At 43.0% G+C, this 21,440-nt stretch overlaps 1 protein-coding gene across 13 annotated transcripts in view; it reads right to left on the minus strand.

Annotated features, from left to right (window-relative positions):
• LOC144988209 (band 4.1-like protein 3) overlaps positions 1-21,440 on the minus strand; it is a 90,011-nt gene that overhangs the window by 62,183 nt on the left and 6,388 nt on the right. For 12 of the 13 annotated variants that reach the window (XM_078938343.1, XM_078938347.1, XM_078938340.1 and 9 more), the window contains exons 2-4: positions 9,588-9,678; positions 9,330-9,509; positions 1,043-1,147 (exon numbers count right to left, since the gene is read on the minus strand). In XM_078938343.1, coding sequence (XP_078794469.1) covers positions 1,043-1,147; positions 9,330-9,509; positions 9,588-9,668 — 366 coding nt within the window. In that variant the 5' untranslated portion in view covers positions 9,669-9,678. The remainder of the gene's footprint in view (positions 1-1,042; positions 1,148-9,329; positions 9,510-9,587; positions 9,679-21,440) is intronic. The other variant, XM_078938348.1, reaches the window with a different exon arrangement.

A 21,440-nucleotide genomic window follows, 5' to 3' on the forward strand; every position in this document is an offset into this window, starting at 1 on the left:
TGGAGGTCCAGAGATAGAGAGACTACGGCCCGTGGCGTCACTGGTTGATGTCCTCACAGAGTCCGGGGTCGGCAGCGTGGATTCGTCTCTTGAGGGTGTTTGCTCGGCAGAGGCTCGTGGTGAGGTCAGGGGAAGCAGACCAGAGGAGGTTCCAGAGTGCAACAGGTTCAGGCGACCACTCGTGACTGGGGTTTCCTGCAGACAGGTAAAGCAACATTCATTAACAGGTGGCTAGAAACTAGGAAGCAAACGTAAACTAGAGGTGAAGGCCAATATGCACCATCAGGGGCAACGGACTGGCGAAGACTGATGATCCTGGAACTCCTTAAGTAGGCGGATGAGGTGATGAGGTAAGTGGTCGCAGCTGGAATGAATCAGGAGCCAAGCGGAGAGGAGAGGGGGAGGAGTCCGACAGAGGCACCATATCAGCAGCTTTCCACATAATGTCGTATCAGACCGTGGAACAAGTGAACAAAACCATGAAGCTCAGAGAAGAGAGTCTGTCTGCCATCACTACATCTCCCATGATGCATCGGGTTAAAGTGACGGCGTCTCAGCATACAATGAGTCTTTTTTGTTAAATGTCTTGGATTCACAACGAACACATCAAACCGTTTTTAAATCTTCAAACTTTCATTACATCATCATTACATCTTTTAGAAAAAACAGCTGCAACTTCCAGCTTTTTCTGCCACAATTATCACAAAAATACACGTGAGATTGGGGAGGGTCTGTAGATCAATACAGAGAATGTGTTTCTCTCTTTTTCTTTCGGATGCTGGTGTGCCGCAGGAAGTGTGCCATGGCTCAAAAAAGGTTGAAAAACACTGCTTTACTGACAACAAAAAGAGGATTCAGAAACTTGACTGAAAAACAGATGAGATAGAAAAGTGAGAAAAATTTCTAATTGAACAACATTTGAGTCACACAGGTAATTCACAGACAGGTGGGTCAATCGAGGGAATCAGTTTGGCAGACCTGACAGACAAATGGACAGGTAAATGAATAGGTAAGTCAGACAGGTGGATAGACCAGTGCATACCTTATTGCCATCTACGTCTCTGAACCACAGAGCAAAGTAGTCTTTTTCCAGCAAGTTCAAGTGCTCACATACCATCTCGAAGAGCACCAGACCTCTTGCTTGTTTCTGTGGACAAACACAAGTTGAACTACAGTCAGTGCCTTTCTACCACCAGCCTGCTCGAGTGTTTTGAACTATTTCTAATATTTTCTATGTTATTTAAATGTTTTGTTTATGTTTTCTACTGTCTTATATTGTTTCCATTGGTTTTCTACTGTTTTCTACATTTTTATAGTTTTGAACCTTGACATTTTTGGATACTTGGATCTTGTTTTTTCCGTGTTTGTCCAGCTATAGCTTAGCATGTGAAAATGGAGATACTCGAATAATAGAAGACTAACCTAATTTCAGTGTTGTGTCATAGCATGGTCGCTCAATAGATGTTAGAATGACGTCGCCATTGCAAATTGATAGTCTGAATAAAATCAGAAAGCAGTACTCTCACATCTAAAGTGAACACTTGTTGCCCATGGCGAGAGGCAGAGGGCTTTTGTGGGTGTCCTTATAGCCTCCCAGATTAGTCGTAATGTGTTGAGGTTCCTTCCAGTAAATTAGAGGGTTAGGTCCCTCTGGATTGGGAATAAGTCTTGTATTGTAGTTTCATTTTACAGGGCAGAAAGCAGGATACATTACTCTGTCAATGTGGAGTCTCTGGTAAAAAAAAAAAAGCTCCAACCGTGAACTACATGGATCTATTGGGAGATTAATCTGCTCAGTGAGGGCTTCGATACCGGGACGGCGTGCCTTGGAGGAACAGCAATAATGGTTGAGTAGTGCTTTTCTATTGGACTTCTGTGTCAGTGACAGTGAACCCATAACAAATCCTACATTTACACTGGTTTGTCTGCAGTGCGTCTCCATTGCGTGAGGAGTTCGTCTCAGGACAGTCCTTCCTCCCCCCCAAGATCCCGGAGGGGCGATTTATCCAGTCATCTCTATGTCAAGTCTTCACTCTTCCAACACTTAAACAATCAAACCCCATGCCCTCTCCTTCCTAACCGAGTCCTTAAAATGTGTTTTGTGTCATATACTGAACACCATAAGTTCAGTTTAGAATTTATTGTTGCCTCGGTTTCTGTTCCCATTATCAGCACAGATTTTTTTTGTGCACATGGGATGTTAGGAGATATCGCTAACCGAAGAATAATTGACGCAGTCACTTTTGCCACTGTCCTATGTGCAGCTGGGAGATCTGGGCCAGTCATACGTGCACATTTTATGTTCCCATCTTTGACTACACCTGCTTTTCCCTTCACTGTGGCTAAGGACAGAGTGGCACATTTCATCCCCACCGAGGGCCTGCCAGTTTACGCTTGGGAACGGTTCCTCGATGCTGCAAAACTGGAGGAGTTTGCGACCGCGAAGTATTTTGAGACGCTCTAATGGCCACTGGGCGTTGCCCTTCCACATAGTGCCCAAGGCAGATCGTTCCTGGCGCCCGTGCAGGGTTTGCCATCTGAACGACGACACAGTACCTGACGTTATCCCATTACTCACATTCAGGAAAAAGACGTATCTAAGGCCGCGGTGATCACTCCTTTGGACTTTTTGAGTTCCTGCGCATGCCCTTCAGTCTTAAAGGTGCAACCCAGATTTTTCAAAGGTTAATGACTCGGTGCTATGCAATCTCAAGTTCATGTTTGTCTATCTAGAAAACTTTGCCACGCCAAATGTAATCAATATAAATAAAGTTTAGTCTAAATTACATAAAGGGTTTATACCAGGGGTCGGGAACCTTTTTGGCCAAGAGAGCCATAAACGCCACATATTTTGAAATGTAATTTCGAAAGAGCCATACAATAATGTAGTGTCCCTTCCCCACACTGAGGCACGGAGACTTAACCTCTTTTAAAGTTCTTTATTCCGATTACTGCAGACCACAACAAAGGCCGTTCAATTAATTCAGCAACTCCTGAATCTCTCCCGCCGACACGAGAGCGCTTCTCCCAACTTTATAATCTCCTGCTCCCGCTGCAGCCCTCCCATTTCCCTTATTCGGCCCATAGCTGAACCCCATTGGTCCAAATTACCTAACAACAGGCTGAGCGACAGAACTGAGGGCCAATCACATCTCTGCTTGACGCGTTCAATGAACTCCAGAACTTATAAAGCGGCCCAACAGCCATCCAACTCAGTCCGCGACAATTTGTTTAAAACTAAATATACAAATGAATGTGTGCATTTGATATAATTTCAACATTTTTAAAGTACAATAAGTCTGTGGATTCTTTTTAATAACATGGTTATGCTGTTGCTAATAAATGATGAGTATTTCTCGTGGTAGTTTTGCTGATGGTCTAGTCTGGTTGATACGTGGTGAGTTTCTGCTTCGTGCAGGCGTTGAGACTTTAAACGTGATCGTAGGTCTGAATGTTCTGTAGATGTGACAAAGACTGCTCACATGCAGACGGGGAGCCAAACATACACTCACACGCTGCAGTGAGTGACAGGTAGCGGGTTTTACGTTTTTACAATCCCTGCGAGATTCACCTGCTGTCCCCACAACCCCTCACCCCCCCCCCTCTGCTTTCTCCCTCACACATCCCGTCCCCGCATCTGCGCGCTCTTTCTCAGAGACGGGAGCGCGCGGTTTTAGGCACGGCAATTCACAGGTTTCCAGCTGGTACAAACTCTGTGAAATTATAGATAATAGTAACTGATAGCGCTGGCGCAGATTTCTCTCTCTAAGCACTGCTACTACTGCGCGCCTCTGGCATCGCATCGCGCCCGAGAAGGACTGGTCTAATGAAAAAAAAACTATAATTAAAGATTTGTCTGCGAGCCCCATGTGACCATCAAAAGAGCCATATATGGCTCGCGAGCCATAGGTTCCCGACCCCTGGTTTATACAAATACACATACTGTGTGTCAACAGAATTATAACCCATGTTATAACAGTAGAATCTGTCCAACACAAGAGGCCTTCAGCTCTCATCTGTCTGCTCAGCTGTTGGACAGGACAAGTAAAAAAAAAAAAAAAAAAAACGACGACGCCTGTATCAGAAAGCAATGGTACTTCCTATTTGGCAACACAAGAGAGGAGGGGTTCTCCCTACCATGACAAAGGTGGATAAAGGTGGAAAGATTTTATGTAATCCATGGACACCAGTCAAGCTGGCTTCTCAGGACTTGCCTTACTCGTTGGAGGTATTTAGCTGTTGCAGCTTTCCTTGTTGCCTGCTCCAGCTTGCCATTTGCCTGCGGAATTCCAAGGTACTTGTAACTGTCCTCGATGTCTGCTATTGTTCCTTCTAGGAGAGAGACCCCTCCTGTGTGGACTACCTTGCCTCTCTTTGTCACCATCCGGCTGCATTTCTCGAGCCGAATGACATCCCAATGTCAGTACTGTAGATCCTGGTGGTGTTGATCAGGGATGTCAATGTCACGCTCGCTCTTAGCATATAGCTTTATGTCATCCATGTAGAGGAGGTGACTGATGTTGGCCCCATTTCTGAGTCGGTATCCATAGCCAGTCTTGTTGATTATTTGGCTGAGGGGGTTCAGACCTATGCAGAAAGCAGTGGGGACAGAGCATCACCTTGGTATATCCCACATTTGATGGACCCTTGTGCGCGTGGCTTCCCATTGGCTTCTAGGGTGGTTACATATTATATAAAAAAAAAAAAAAAAAACGCCCCTCTCACCCTCCATGGGTGGTTTCTCCTCCAAGCTCGGATCCTCTACCAGAGGCCTGGGAACTTGAGGGTCCTGCGCAGTAGCTTAGCTGTTCCTAGTACTGCGCTTTTCTGGACTGAGAGGTCTGAGGTCTTTCCAGGTATCTGTTGTAGCCACTCCTCCAGCTTGGGGGTTACTGCCCCGAGTGCCCCAATGACCACAGGCACCACTGTCACCTTCACTTTCCATGCTTTCTCCAGTTCTTCTCTGAGTCCCGGGTATTTCTCCAGTTTCTCATGTTCCTTCTTCCTGATGTTCCCATTGCTTGGCACTGCCACATCCACCACAACGGCTTTCCTCTGTTCTTTATCCACCACTACGATGTCTGGTTGGTTCGCCATTACCATCCTATCAGTCTGGATCTGGAAGTCCCACAGGATCTTTGCCCTCTCATTCTCTACCACCTTCGGAGGTGTTTCCCATTTTGACCTTGGGGTTTCCAGTTCATATTCTGCACACATGTTCCTGTATATTATTCCAGCCACTTGATTGTGGCGCTCCATGTATGCTTTCCCTGCCAGCATCTTACACCCTGCAGTTGTGTGCTGGATTGTTTAAGGTTCCTCTTTGCACAGCCTACTCCTTGGGTCTTGTCTGGTGTGGTAGATCTACACCTTGGGTCTTGTCTGGTGTGGTAGATCTGAGCGTCTATCACTCTGGTGCTCAGGGCTTGTTCCTGAACTGCCAGGATGAGTTTCAGTGCTGTCCTGTAGGCCAGCCCTTTCTAGCCATTGGTAGGACTTCTTGGTATCAGCCACTTCAGTTATGGTCCAGTGGTACATCCCATGCAGGGGTTTGTCCTACCATGAGGATCTGTCCTCCAGCACTGTATCCTCTGCTCTCCATTGCCTGAGACATTCACTGAGCACACTGTCAGTTGGGGCCTTGAGCTTGATGTACTCATGCATCTTGGATGCATGAGTACAACTTTTTTTTGTCAACTTTTCTAACATATATCTCTGCTCTTTCACCAAATGTTTTATTACTAGGAGACCTAAATATTCACCTGGATAATGTTAACAATTCACTTCCTAATGATTTCCTATCCTGTTTGGACAGTTTTGGTTTTCAACAATTTGTTGATTTTCCCACTCACTCAAAAGGACACATTCTGGACTTAATCTGCTGCTCAGGTATCATACCCATGGACTGTAAATCAAACTTCATCCCGTTTTCCGACCATATGCTTGTGACATTTAATGTCAATTTGTTTCTTTCCAAACACAAGCCTTCACGCAATATTACCTTCCGTAATGCTAAGGGGATCAACCTGGAGAATTTATCTGCCCTGATCAGTGAACTTCCAAATACAGACAGTTTTACAGCTCCAGATCAACTTGTTTCACACTACAACACACACCTGCACCACATCCTCAACACACTTGCTCCACTCAAATCCAGATCTGTCTCATTCACCTACACTGCACCCTGGTACACCCCCTCTCTAAGACAGTTAAAAGCAAAAGGCCGCCAACTTGAAAGACTCTACACCAAAACCGGACTAAGTATCCATAAAGACATGTACACACAGCACATTTTCCACTGTAAAGAGTGCATCTCTAAAACCAAATCTGCTTACTACTCCAATCTCATCAATTCAAATAAAGAAAATTCAAAGATTCTTTTCTCCCTCATCTCTAACATCATCAAACCTCCTGACTCCCTTCCATCACATCTCTATTCAACTGATTTCTGCAACACCTTGGCTTCATTTTTCACCACAAAAATCCACCTTATCCATCAACAGCTTACCCCCTACTCTGCTCCATTTCTATCTTCCATTCCATCTTTTACGTCTGATGATTCATTTTCTTCATTTGCCCTACCCACAGTTAGTCAAATAACTACATTAATTAAAATATCCAAACCTTCCACATGCCAGCTTGACCCACTGCCCACCATCCTTGTTAAAGCCAGAGCTCCCTCTCTTTGTCCCTTCATCACCAACATAATCCATGCTTCCCTCTCCTCTGGAATCGTTCCTCCTGCACGGAAAACTGCTGCTGTCACTCCCATACTTAAAAAACTGGGTGCAGATCCCACAGACCTCAATAATTACCGTCCCATTTCCAACCTTCCATTCATTTCAAAAATTCTTGAGAAAACAGTATCTGCTCAGCTTCATGCTCATCTGTCCTCCAATAATCTGTATGAACTTTTCCAATCTGCCTTCCGTCCCCTTCATAGTACTGAAACTGCTCTTCTAAAAATTACTAATGACCTTCTCCTCTCTGCTGACTGTGGTTTATTATCCATCCTTCTTTTACTTGATCTCAGTTCAGCTTTTGACACCATTTCTCATTCTATCCTCTTGAACAGACTCTCTTCCATTGGCATCTCCGGCACCGTCCTCTCCTGGTTTCATTCCTACCTGTCTGACCGTACTCAGTTTATCCAACTGAAATCTTTCACTTCTCATTCTGTCCCCATCACAACTGGTGTCCCTCAGGGTTCTGTCCTCGGTCCACTCCTCTTTATTATCTACCTTCTCCCGCTTGGTCATATTTTCCAAAAACACCACATCCATTTTCATTGCTATGCGGATGACACCCAGCTCTATCTTTCCAGCCAACCCAACTCCACACTGCCTCCATTAGCGCTGGTTGACTGCATCAATGAAGTCAAATCCTGGTTCACCTCAAACTTTTTAAAACTCAATAGCAATAAAACTGAACTTCTTCTGATAGGCACCAAATCCACCCTGAGCAAGACCAACCATTTCTCTCTTTCCATTGACGGCTCCACCATCTCTCCCTCGCCTCAGGTAAAGAGTTTGGGTGTCATCCTCGACAGTAGTCTCTCTTTCACTTCTCACATAAACAGCGTCACCAGATCAGCCTACTTCCATCATTGCAACATCCAACGTCTACGTCCCTCCCTCACTACTCAGTCCACTGCTGTACTGGTACATAGTCTTGTTACTTCCCGCCTGGACTATTGTAACTCTCTTCTATTTGGTCTCCCACAAAAAACCCTCCATAAACTTCAAATGGTTCAGAATTCAGCTGCTCGTATCATCACACGCACTCCCTCAATCAACCATATCACACCTATTCTTCAACAGCTTCACTGGCTACCCATCCCATTCCGCATTCAATACAAAATCTTGCTCTACACATTCAAACCCTTTCACAACCTTGCACCTCCATATCTCTCTGACCTCCTTCATATCTCCATACCTGCTCGCTCCCTCCGCTCCTCTTCCTCTATCCAGTTTTCTGTCCCTTCTGCCCGTCTTGTCACCATGGGGAACCGGGCATTCAGTTGCTCTGCTCCCCAGCTTTGGAACTCACTCCCCCCTGACCTCCGCAACACTGACACACTCCCACATTTCAAATCAAAGCTAAAAACTCATCTTTTCCAAATGGCCTATTCACTTTAACATTGACCTTTTCACTTTTTTATATATTTTAATTTAATCTTGTATTTACTTAAATTGTTGTTGTTGTTTTAAGTGTTTATTGTATTTTATACTGTATACATGCTGTGCGGCGACCTTGAGAGCCCAGAAAGGTGCCTTATAAATAAAATGTATTATTATTTATTATTACATCCATCCATACATCCATACATACATACATGTCAGGTCCCAGGTTCAGTACTTCTGTGCCTGGTCTCTGATGTTTCAAATATTGTTCTACTGCCTCCCCTTTCATGTCTATAATTTCATGAGTTTTAGTTTCTAATTTTTCTAGTGCATTTATTTTGGTATTCATTATGCGGGACCTGTTTTATTAATCACCAATTAATCTGTTTTTAATCGCAATTATGAGTAACCTAATAATAGTTGTAGAAAGCCTAATTGTAAGATATTTTCATTTAAATTCATGACATTGTGGTGCAGTAAAAGATTAAATAACTACAAAACTGAATGAATTTTTCCTAATATTTCAGACTTTCAAGCTTCACTTTTACACCAACAAATGGCATTTTTTTTCGAATCTTGGAAAATTTAGAAAAAACAAAACAAAAGAACAAACATCTGTTTCAGAGTTCACTAAATTAACACATTAAATCCGTAGGAACATTTTTCTGATCAATTACAAAAATATTGACCGCTAACTTCTACATACCATAAAACAGGTTGACATATTCCACAGTTTACCGCCTCATGCAATCAGCTCTCCACGTTCTCCAATAAGTATGATACCAAACACCTCTTTGGGCTTTACCCCTTACATAGTAGATAACAGCTGTGGCATTGCGGGCTTGTGTGTCTTAGTTCTGACAAGAACTACAAAGTCGCACATTGATGACCTCACAGCAGCATTGGGGTACGTGCCGCATACACAGCGGTACACAGACACCAAGACGTGCACTGTGAGCGATGTAAGAGTTCAAATAAAACGTTCATGCATGTAAAGAGTTGGACCTTTGGTTTTAGATTTGATAACACAACAATAGTTATGGATTAATAATAAAATGAACGTATTTAAAACAAACATGCCTATTCGTCTGTAATTAATCAATCGCGATTGACACGATTAACACCCCAAACTTCTTCGTGATCAGGATTGCTAACACTTTTATTCATTATTTCACTGATCATTTTCCTGGATTTTCACCCCCTCACCTCAACAGTGCAGGTGAACAGAGATCCATCCAGCAGGGTCACTCTCACTTGCATGGTCCTGAAGTTCATTGGGTTTCTGGCTGGTGAACGAGTGATGTGGCTGCTCGACGACAGCTGACTCAGTGAATCATTAGCCAATGAGCTCTGAGCAGGACACTGGCCCAGTGTGCTCTCTCTTCCCTTAAGACACACAAGGTGATACCATGTTTTAGGGATAAGAGTCTTTATGATTTTTACTTGGAAAATGTTGGGTTTTACCTGTTTTGGTGTGGAATGAGCAGAAGATTCCAGGGGAAACTCCTCCTCTGTCAACTGGAGTGTTCCTGGGTTGGTTGCCATGATATTTAGGCTGAAACAGAAATGTCTGCGGTTATATTAAAGACTCAAGACATTTTAAAACTAAAAGTAACTACAGTTTAGTTACTTTATCCTATTGATGAAGACTAGACGAGGGAGCAGAGAAGACTGCACAGAAATATTACGAGCAGCTCAGAAGGGACAAAAAGCAACATAGAAAGAAGACAATAAATGAAGATGGGAAGGAATAGTTTTTCCTGCAGCAAAGCAAAAAGACTGAAGAAAATACAAAACAGAAAGTTTAACCAAAACAGCTGAAAAAAATAGCAATTGGAGCTCAGCAAACTTTGAAAGCAACACGCTAGGCAGACAGAAAAGGTGGCAGAGCAGAAACATTAAAAGCAGAACATAAAAAATGAAGGCATTACAAAAGTAAGTCAGAAAAGGCACAGAGATTCCAGATTCAAGAAGTTTATTGTCGCATACGCAGCAGCAACACTCAGCAATGAATTCTTACTTTGAAGTTCCCAAAGCTAAATAAAAAAAATATAGAGAAAAGGGCAATATAGAAAAAAAAGGCAAAAGTACTAAATTAAAGGCAGGTCAGTATACAGAAACTGTATGCAGAACAAGTATGTACAGATGTGCCATGAGCTGATGTGCAAGGGCAGCAGTGAAAATCTGCAGATGGATGGTGGAGAAAGTCATTATGGGGGTTGAGGTTAAGGAGTCTGACAGCCCAAAGATAGAAACTATTGTAAAACCGACATGTTCTTGCCTTCACACTCCTGAAGTGTCTGTGGGACACCTGAAATGCAACCAGGGTGTGCTGTGGGTGGGTACAGCACTTTTTTTTTTAACCTTGTCCTGTCCAACAGCTGACAGACAGATAGGAGCTGAAGGCCTCTTGTTTTGGATAGATTTTATTACAACAGGGTATTGTGGATTAGAGGGCTGCATTGGGATTGGGTCCCGCGGGACCCAACCCAAATCTCGTGGGATTGGGTGGTTTGAATAGTGCTGCGGGCGGGAGCGGGCGGCTAAAAAAAACCCCGCGGGATCAGTGCTGGCATGAATATCTCATGTATATATATGAGCGGACTACATTAGGCTGTGCAGCTGTTGGATTCTGATGTTCTGAAGCTCTGTGAAGGCATCAGGTAGAGACGCCCAATGGCCTCTGTCATCTAACCTGTTGTTGGGGGTGTGCAACGCCCTGCCTCTTACTAAGAGCGCGCTTCAGGCCGTCTGTCTGCGCGCGCACACACGCACACTTTTAGGCCGACAACAGGATTTGTGAAAATATATTTAATAATTAAGTTGCAAATTACACAAAGAGGAATGCATGAAAAGATGAGGCTGGAATCTCATGAATGAAGAAATTAATCTCTCAATACAAATACGTGTTTTTTTTCCTGCGGGACGGGAGACGATACAGAATCAATGCATCTCTATTACTGTGCGGGACTAAATTCTATGAGTTTTGCGGGTGCGGGCGGGAGTGGACAAACATATTGCGGGAGCGGACGGGATTGGTCAGAAATTCAGCGGGCGCGGGCGGGAGCGGGATGAAGAAAATAGTCCCGCGCAGGGCTCTATTGTGGATCTTCTGACACAGTAGATGTGTTTTTGAATAAACCCCTTTTGTAATCAATGCTAAACTTAATTTACATTAATTACATTTGTAACATTGTCTTTTCTTGTTGGACCGGATGGAAAAAAGGAAGAGGAAAGTACGGAGGGATGGGGAGAGATAGGGGGTAAGGGCCCAGAAGAAAGGGGGAGAAGGGGAGTTAAGGATATCTGGAGGATGATTACAGAGGTGAGGGGGGGACAATCATTAAGCAACAACATGCCGGAGGATCATCATTACTGTCTGGTGGAAATGTTAGTCAAAAGGGGCGGGGCCTGTCCACACACCTACTCAATCTTCACGTACAATCATGTCAATATGTACACCAGAGGTGGGCAAACTAAGGCTCGCCTCCAAGTTTGGTCTGGCCCACTGAACAATATCAGAGACCCATGTTTTGTTTTTTGTTTTTTCTGGCCACACGATCAAGATGTGACATTTTTTTCCACCCTTCTGCAGTCTGTGCTCCAACCTGAAACCCTCTAAAAATCTCTGTCAAATAGAACAGAAGACAGTCTTTCCTTTCTACGTCGCACTTGGTAAGCATGGACACACACTTTTCTGGGGTTCATGAAATTAATTGTGGTGTGCCTCAAGGTTCCATCCTTGGCCCCTTGCTTTTTTACCATTTACATGCTTCCTCTGGGGAATGTCATCAGGAGCCACAACATCAGCTTTCACAGCTATGCTGATGATACCCAGCTGTACATAGCCATGTCTCCTGATGACACACGACCAATAGAAGCACTTGTTAACTGTATTTTAGATGTGAAATTATGGATGGCAAATAATTTTCTGCAGCTCAACCAGGAAAAAACTGGAGTTTTAGTTATAGGTCCTGAAGCCAAGAGAGAGAAACAGTTTCTGAAGTTAAAAGAACTTTCATTAAGTCATTCAGAAACAGTCAAAAACCTGGGTGTTATCTTCGACTCTAAGCTAACTTTTATCCCTCATATAAACAGGTGGTTAAAACTGGCTTTTATCATCTTAGAAATCTGGCTAGGGTCCGCCCACTCCTCTCTTTTGCTAATATGGAGATGCTAATGCATGCTTTTATCATGAGTAAAATTGATTACTGTAACGCCCTGCTTGCTGGTCTTCCAAAAACCAATATTAGGAACCTTCAGCTTCTCCAAAATTCTGCTGCACGAGTTCTCACCAAGACCAGGAGGCGAGCTCACATCACCCCAATTTTAAAATCCCTGCATTGGCTCCCCATATGCTTCAGGATTGATTTTAAGATACTTTTAACTGTTTTTAAATGTCTTAACGTTCTTGCGCCTTCTTAATTATCAGATCTTTTAGTAAAGTATGAACCCTCGCGGACCCTGAGATCCTCTGGTCTGTTTACCATTCCGAATGTAAAAACCAAACCTACGGAGAAGCATCTTTTCAACACTATGGCCCCCGTTTAGGGAACAGTCTGCCAGAGGACCTGAGAGCCGCAGAGAGCATTAATGCTTTTAAGAAAAGGCTCAAGACCCATCTTTTTAACCTGGCTTTTAGCTAATTTTTTACTACTTTTATGTATTTATTTAGTTATTTATTTATTTATTTATTTATATGTATTTATTTATCCATTTAATCTTGTTTTATGAACTTGAACTAGATTTTTAATGCATTATTTTAATTTACCTTATTTCAATGTTTTATTGTTTTTATCAATATGTTTACTTTTTTAGTCTAAAGGCCCGTTCACACCGGGACGAATTTCCCCCGCGATATTCGCCACCGTTTAACGCCTCGTTACTAAACAAAGGGCACCAATGAGAGTGTGCACACCGACGCGAAAAAACGCCACGCGTCAAAGCGTCAAAAAAAAAAATGCCTCGGGTTCCTTCTTTTTTTTTGACGCGTCACGTCGAAATCTATTCGACCAATGAGAATGGCGCTTTTGCACACGTGTCTGGAGCTTCTGAAGTTATAGTAAAACACAACTTGGGGGCGCTCAAACACAAAACTGCCTTGCTGAGCACATATACCAGCAAAGAAGATAGACGCCGAGTTGCATCTACACTGCCGCGAAGAAATAATGACGGACATTCTAAAATATCCCCGAACCAAGCACCAGTTGGAGCTACTGGTGCTTGAAATATTCATGTTTTCTTTGTTTGATTCTGACAAGCGCGTAAATACTTGCTCTCTTCTTCTGAGTGAAAAGCGACTTTAAGAAGCGTAAAGTTGCGCAGCGCCACCTTGTGTACAGGAGTATTTCTGTTTTACATTAAGCGCCATCTAATGTCAGGGAATGAAATTGCATGTTCACTCGGCTCATCATCAGCGAAAATCGCCTGGGTGTGAACACAAAAAACGTGGCGAAAAACGCCTGGCGAATATTCGTCCCGGTGTGTACGGGCCTTTAGAACTTTAGTCTTTTCTTTTAGTCTTTTTATTTTCATTTTATTTCCAGTGCTTCCTCAGCTGGAACCTCTCCCTCTGGGTCGGCTGCATCACCACTTAGCTGTGGTGGAGCGGTCCCCGCCTGTGATACTGCATTTGGCTGTCTATGCGGCGGTTCCAATTATCAGCGTTTTCAGCATCTTGTTTTTGTGCTCAGCCTATTTCTTATTGTCTTTCCCCATCATTTCAGGGGTGGGAGGTGTGAAAGGAGTGGGGGGGCTAGGTACGGGGAGGGGGGCACTATTTTTTTTATTTTTGTGCTTGTTTATTTTAATCGTCATGCTTGTTTTTAAATTTTTTTGTGTTTTAATGTAAAGATATCTATGTTATATTTTTATATGAAAAGTGCTTTATAAATAAAGTTTTGATTTGATTTGATCTTTCCCAGTTTAGCTCGTTCTATTGCAGCGATTATACTGCTTTTTTTTAAACAGCTCCCCCTGTTCTGTGACCTGATTGGCTGGAGACCCTGTCAATCAATTTCCTCAGTCCGTGCCGTGTCTCCTATACAGAAACGTGGAGCTCTTCAGATCAGAAATCTCTGATCAATCAGATCTTTGTTTTCATTCTATGATCCTGGACCTAATTTCTGTGAAGGGTTGAGAATTTAAACCAGAGAAAATGTGAAAATGTTCATGTCTGTGTGAGAAAAGTGTATTTATGCAGTGAGGAGTTTTACTGCCATAAACGGCTGTAATCAGTCTCCGTGGATTTCACCGATGACGGTTATTTTTAGAATGTAATAAACGAGGGAACTCTGTTCTGGTGAAAAGGTAAAACAGAAATAGGCGTAGCTGCAACAGAAGACATACAAATGTGCTTTTTCATAAAGCAAATGACCAAAAATAACTAAAGAAATAACCAAAATGCGTAATTCCACCACTAGGGGGGGCAAAGCAAAAGCAAAACAGGTGAAACAGCAAATCTCTGTATGTGCCAAAAGTAAAACCTAACAGCTCTGCGCCTGAGTAAGATGCAGTTTGGTTCCTCGCGAGCTTCAACGCTGTTGCATTGCTGTAAGAATGATCAGTAGTGACACTATAGTGACCAAATTCTTATCAAAAAGAAAACAAAAAGTTGAACTGGAGGGCTGAGCTTTCCAGGAAAAATAGAAAGAGTTTATTTGATCACGGAGCTGAATGCAAAACCTGCATGCTTGGTATGTCATCAACAGGTTGCAGTGCTCAAAGAATACAACATTCAGCACCACTATGAGACTCACCATAAAGAAACGTTTCATCATTTGGAGTTAAGAAAAGAGAAGATTTACCATTAGCTGGACTCAAAAATAACCCTCTGCATTTACTGCAGCCGTGACGTCAGTGATGGAGCAGTGACACCTAGCTACCTTACTGCAAACAAGTTGGAGCAAACATCCAAAACATTTTCAGATGGTGAACTGATTGAAAAATGCTGAAGGCTGCAGAAATGTTGGACCCTAAAAAGTCATCGACCTTTGCCAACATGAGTCTGTCAAGGACTACGATCAGATCCAACATCTCCGAGGAGACTTGGACGCCAAATGAAGGAATCCTGTCATTGATTGGATTTTGGGTTGCTGTTGATGAAAGCACCAACATCACAGATAAATATAGCTGTGCATATTTATTAAAGGTGTTAAAGAGACCGTCAGAGCAGACTTTCTAGAGTTGATGGACACAACAACAACTGATGACATTGTCAGCTCTCTAGTTACTGTGCTGGACAATGTTGGCGTGAACTGGTCATGTGACGTCAGTCTGGTCACTGATGGCGCTCCATTAAAAGTCAGGAAGAAGACAGGTGATCACTAGATTCAGGCAGAAACCAGAAAAGGATTCTTGGACATTTCATTGTGTTTTGCTCACTTGGGAACAATCAAGTATTTTGACAGCAAAATATTTCCCAGTATTTTAAAAAAATGATATGAATGTGCCTTAACCAATTAGGTTCTAAAAGTATGATTGAGGAAATATTTAGATAGGTGTTTTTTATTTTCAGCATTATAAGCTTCTCTGGTACTTTTAAACGAACGGTTCAGGAGTCTGAACGGTGCTTCAAAATAAAGACAAAAACACTGATTCTTTCCAGAATCATTAAAGTGATGATGATGATGCAGCATGACAGGATGAAGAGCGTTAATGTGGCTAAGATTTATTGTTTCCATGATTGTCTGCTCAACAGCTGCAGCTTCACTTTCTCATACGTGGAAGTAAACACGGATTTCACCGCCCATCGCCATGACGATGGCCTTTTTTCAGGGCGTTGGACACATCACTCCATCAGAACCAGAATCTATTAGTGATGGGACGAGCGACACTGGTGCGTCAGCACTGTACATAAGTACATAAGTGTACATAAGTGTGAAACCCCGTATCGGTGCGTGTATCGCTTTAACAAAAAATCACGTGACCGATACAGGAAGTGTATCGTTTGGATTTGCCGGCGCCAAATTGTGTTTATAAGCAAACGAACTGCATCAACATGTCGTTGGTTTGTTGTATGGAGAGTAAACTGTTTATAGTGCCTTTTGGAGTTTTTGCATTGCTTCTACTCATGGACCGCTCTAGGAAATTTTCCCAAGTCTGGAATAATTTTGATCTTTTGACGCCAAATAAGGTAAATCTTTTCCTCCTTTGGCCATTGTTTATTGTTAGTTCTCAATTCAGTGTTTCTACTCTTTTCTACTACGAGGCTTGATTTGTTTTCAGATAAATTAACTTTTTGTTTTATTGTAGGTGAAGTGTCGGCTCTGCTACACAGAGCTATCTTATATCAATAAGAGCACTTCATCAATGCTGAGGCATTATAGAGACACTCCTGCTGTGAGTACTCCAGGTATGATGAAATTCTCACAAACCTTGAATTTTCAAGAATACTTTATTACACACAAAAGGCTTTGTGTAACTCGGCAATATTATTTGTAAAATTGCAGCCCTTTAACAAGCCTTAAACAAAATATTTATTTTTGGCTTCCAGTTCCTAACAAGCAAGCGTTGGATGAGGCTGTGGTCAACACGATCATTAAAGACTCTCAGCCATTCACCCTTGTCGAAAATGAGGGATTCAGGGCGCTCATGCAGCTTGTTGCACCCTCATATGTTCTACCAAGCAGGAAGGTATGTGTAATAAATGTATGGTTGAATTAATTAATGAGTACTGTCGATAGAAAGATAGACACACAGACGTGTATATATTCATAAGGTATTACAATATTTGTAAGGTTATTTTCAGACCGTCAAGGACTTGGTGAGCCAGAGATGTGAGGAGGAAAAGGAGAAAACCAAAAAGGATCTCCAGAGTGCCGTTGCTGTTCCTTTAACAGCTGACATGTGGACCTCGATTAGTATGGAGGCTTCTCTTGCTGTTACTGGCCACTATGTGGACCAAGACAGCCATGAATTGCATACATCAGTCTTGGGAGTGCAGCATTTCCCACAGAAACACACTGCAGATAACTTGGCCAGGGCTAAAAGGAGCCTCATGCAGGAGTGGGGCATAGCGAGCAAGGTCAGGTGTCTTGTCACTGATGCAGCAGCAAATATGATTTCATGTGATCGCATACTGCAAATACGGCAAACTATTTGTATTGCCCATTCAATCAATTTAATTGTAAAAAAGTCATGTGATCCCATTATAACACTGACAGATATACACAACAAAACACGGCAAATTGTGACATACTTTAGATCAAGCACCACGGCCAAAGAAAAGCTTGCTCAAATACAGCAACAGCTGGGAATACCGGGCCATAAATGAATAAACGAGGTGCCAACACGATGGAACAGCACCTACCAAATGTTTGAAAGAATGACTGAGCAGAAGGAGGCAGTCTGGGTGTCACTGGCCTCATTAAAACCTGACATCATTCCACTGACTCCTGAAGAATTGGATTTAATTGAAGACATGCTCAGGGTGCTCTCTCCATTTGAACAAGCGACAAGAGAATTATCTGAGGAAAAAAGAGTCTTGGGCTCCAAGGTTATTCCACTGATGAGAATGATCCACATTGAGCTTCATCATCAAGTCTCAACGCTAACAAAACCAGCTGCTCAAGAACTGGCAGAAAATCTTAAAAAGAAGCTAACTGGAATCACTCAGTGTGACGACACTGGCAACACTCTTGGACCCCAGGTTCAAAACAGTGGGGTTCTTTAGTCCACTAAAAGCAACAGAAGCTGTAAAGAGACTGACATCGGAGTGTGCCGCTGAAATGAGGAGCCATGAGCCTGACCCAGCGGAAGAACTGAGTGCTGCACATGGATCAGCACCCAGTTCAGGTATGAAAACACGTTCTTTTGTGCATTTATACGTATATTTCTGTGGTTTATTGTATTATCACATGACATAATTGTTCTGTTATGAGTAAAAGTTATGGTGTTTAATGAATGTTTTAAATCTTCTTATAATGGACTGATTATTTTGAGCGTGTTTTTGGAGACCTCTAGCGATCGCGCCGGGCATCGTTGTTCAGCCCACTTGTTTGAAAAAATCTTTATTGAAAAGTGCACGTGCAGAAGCAGAAAGAACCCGCTAGCATGCATGCACTTCGTTGTGTCAGGGGTAGGACTTTGCAGCATTCGTTTCAAGTGAGAGGTTGCATCGCCGGTACGTGCTTAAAATTTAATTTTGGAACATTTGATTTTCTATAAAAGAAACATGTTTATCAGTCTATTATTTTTGGAGTTTGTAAAATTATGATGCAATGCTATGCATACATATATGCTAATTGTATTGACCATTTGCTTTCAGTTTTACCCTTTTAAGTATCATTAAACCTGCTGACAACGTTCGACGGTCTCCAGAGTCGTGATATGAGAAAGGTCTTCAAAGGCTCCTGCATTGGACATGCATGAAACAGCATAGTAAAACGGCGGCATCCGGATGTGACGAAGTCAACATAGTCCAGGTACACTAGAGTGAAGCTGACCACTACTACGCCTCAACGCAACACGGCATACAGCAGTGATCCAGCAGTCGTCACCTAGTCAACTCCACCATGTCCAACAAAGCGTCATCCTTCAAGACACGATCAGAGGCTTCGTGTACCTCCTCCACGGGTTCTGCAGCAGCTAAGGCAAGAGCAAAGGCTGAAGCGGCCAAAGCCCGCCTTAGTTTTGCAGCTAAAGAAATGAATTTGAAAGTGGAAAAAGCCCAAATTGAAGCATCACTTGAATTTCTAAAACAAGAAAAGGATGTAGCTTCAGCCATAGCTGAAGCAGAGGCATTAGAAGCAGCAGTCGCCTCTCATTCAGAAGTGAGGAGCAACCCATCTTCCTCTGTAACAGCTGAACGCACCAGACAATATGTCATGAGCCAAGCTTCACTTTTAAAGGAAGAAGGGGACACTGCTCGTCAGCCAGCACAAGATGAAAATGCACCTCAAGGTAAGCCAGATCTCACCAGCAACCAGTCGTTACACATTACAAGAGAGAAGGATTCACATCAAATTCAAGTTGGCCTTCCAAATTATGCTGACCATGTGCCAAACTCACCAGTCCCTGCTCCTTTTTCCCATGGCAATAAAAGTTACAGTCCCCACCGTTCAAATCGACCACCTACACCTGGCTTCTATGGCACAAATCCCCCTCATCAAAAATCCAGAAACTCTAATGAAAGCGATTTCATTAAATACTTTGCACGTCGCGAAATAGTGGCATCAGGACTGCTCCAGTTCAATGATGAACCCCAAAGTTTCAGAGCTTGGAAACGCTCATTTGTAAACGCAATAAATGGGTTAGACCTCACAGCAAGTGAGGAGATGGACTTGATGTTAAAGTGGCTCGGTAAAGAATCTGCTGAACACGCAGAGCGAATCAGAGCTATACACATTAACAATCCAGTGGACGGTCTCAACATGATATGGGACAGACTTGAACGATGTTATGGCTCAGCCGAAGTGATTGAAGATGCACTTTTCAAAAGAATTGACACGTTTCCCAAAATTACATCTAAAGACTACACAAAACTTAGAAAGTTTAGTGACCTGCTGATGGAAATGCAGAGTGCTAAGGCGGAAGGAGACCTCCCCGGTCTTGCCTTTTTAGATACAGCGAGAGGGGTGAATCTTATTGTGCAAAAACTCCCTTTCAACCTGCAAGAGAAGTGGATTTCAGTAGGAGCTAGCTACAAGCGGGAAAGAGGTGTATCCTTTCCTCCATTTCATGTTTTTGTGGACTTTGTCACTCAGGAAGCTAACTCGAGAAATGATCCCAGCTTTAACTTTACATTAACCCAAGATGCAGTAAAATCAGACAAACCACCTTGGAAGGGAAACAGACAAAGAGAAATATCAGTACACAAAACAACAGCTGTCCCTCACTTTACCTCAAACTCACAAAGATATGCAGACCGACATTTTGACATTGAGAAACTTTGCCCTATTCACAAGAAGCCCCACCCTCTTTCCAAATGCAGAGCGTTCCGCATGAAAACACTGGAGGAGAGAAATACGTTTTTAAGAGAGAACAATATATGCTTCAAATGCTGTGCTTCCTCGTCACACGTAGCTAAGAACTGTGAAGCGAAGGTGCAGTGTTTTGAGTGCAACAACGAGAAACACTGCACTGCTCTCCATGCAGGACCAGCACCCTGGTTGAAAGAAACTGAACCTGCAGCAGAGCACGGCGGGGAGCTGGACTCCGCTCAACTGGAAGAAATTTCTTCCAAATGCACTCAGGTTTGTGGGGCAAATGAAGCAGGGAGATCATGCTCTAAAATCTGTCTTGTCAAAGTGTATCCGGCAGGAAACCCAGAACGAGCAATAAGGCTCTATGCCATTCACGATGAACAAAGTAACAGATCGTTAGTGCGGCCAGAGTTTTTTGAGTTGTTTAATGACTGTGGCCCCAGTTCTCCTTACTCACTTAAGACATGTGCAGGTACAAAGGAGATAATGGCTAGGAGAGCTACAGATTATGTTGTGGCAGCCGTAGACGGTTCAGTCCACATCCCGCTACCTACTCTCATTGAATGCAAAAACATCCCAAATGACAGAGACGAAATACCCACGCCCAGCACAGCCATGCACCACAACCACCTTAAGTCAGTAGCCCATCTAATCCCCGAACTTGACGTTAATGCCCCCATTCTGATGCTTCTTGGACGGGATGCCATTAGAGTCCACAAAGTACGCAAACAGATAAGTGGCCCTAACAACGCACCTTATGCACAAAAATTAGATCTGGGATGGGTCATTGTGGGAAATGTGTGCTTAGGCGATGTCCACAAAAGTCTTGCGGTAAAGACTTTTTTCACAAACGCAACTGAGAAGGGCCGCCCTACAATGTTCGAACCATGTCCCAACGTTCTCAATATAAAAGAAAGACAATGTGAAATACAAGTTCCGTTCAACTTCACTTCCCAGTTTGCAGATGGTGCCTGTGAAATTGATCATCTTGGATGCAATGTGTTCAAACATACCAAGTATGACAATTACCTCTCACCTTCCATTCAGGATAATGCTTTCTTAAAAATAATGGAAGAAGGACTAAAAAAAGATGCAGACAACAGCTGGACAGCCCCATTACCGTTCAAATTGCAGCGCCAAAGGCTACCTAACAATAGATCACAGGCCTTTAACCGCCTAATGTCGTTAGTCCGCAACTTTGAAAAGAGAAAGGAAATGAAAGAACATTTCATCACCTTTATGGACAAACTATTCGAAAACAAACATGCAGATATTGCCCCCCCACTAGCAGACGGAGAAGAATGTTGGCATTTACCACTTTTTGGTGTCTACCACCCTTGTAAGCCTAAACAGATTAGGGTCGTCTTTGACAGCAGCGCAAAGTATGAAGGTG

This window comes from Oryzias latipes, chromosome 20, assembly GCF_053564925.1.
Source record: "Oryzias latipes strain Hd-rR chromosome 20, Olatipes_Hd-rR_3.1".
NCBI classification, from domain to species: domain Eukaryota; kingdom Metazoa; phylum Chordata; class Actinopteri; order Beloniformes; family Adrianichthyidae; genus Oryzias; species Oryzias latipes.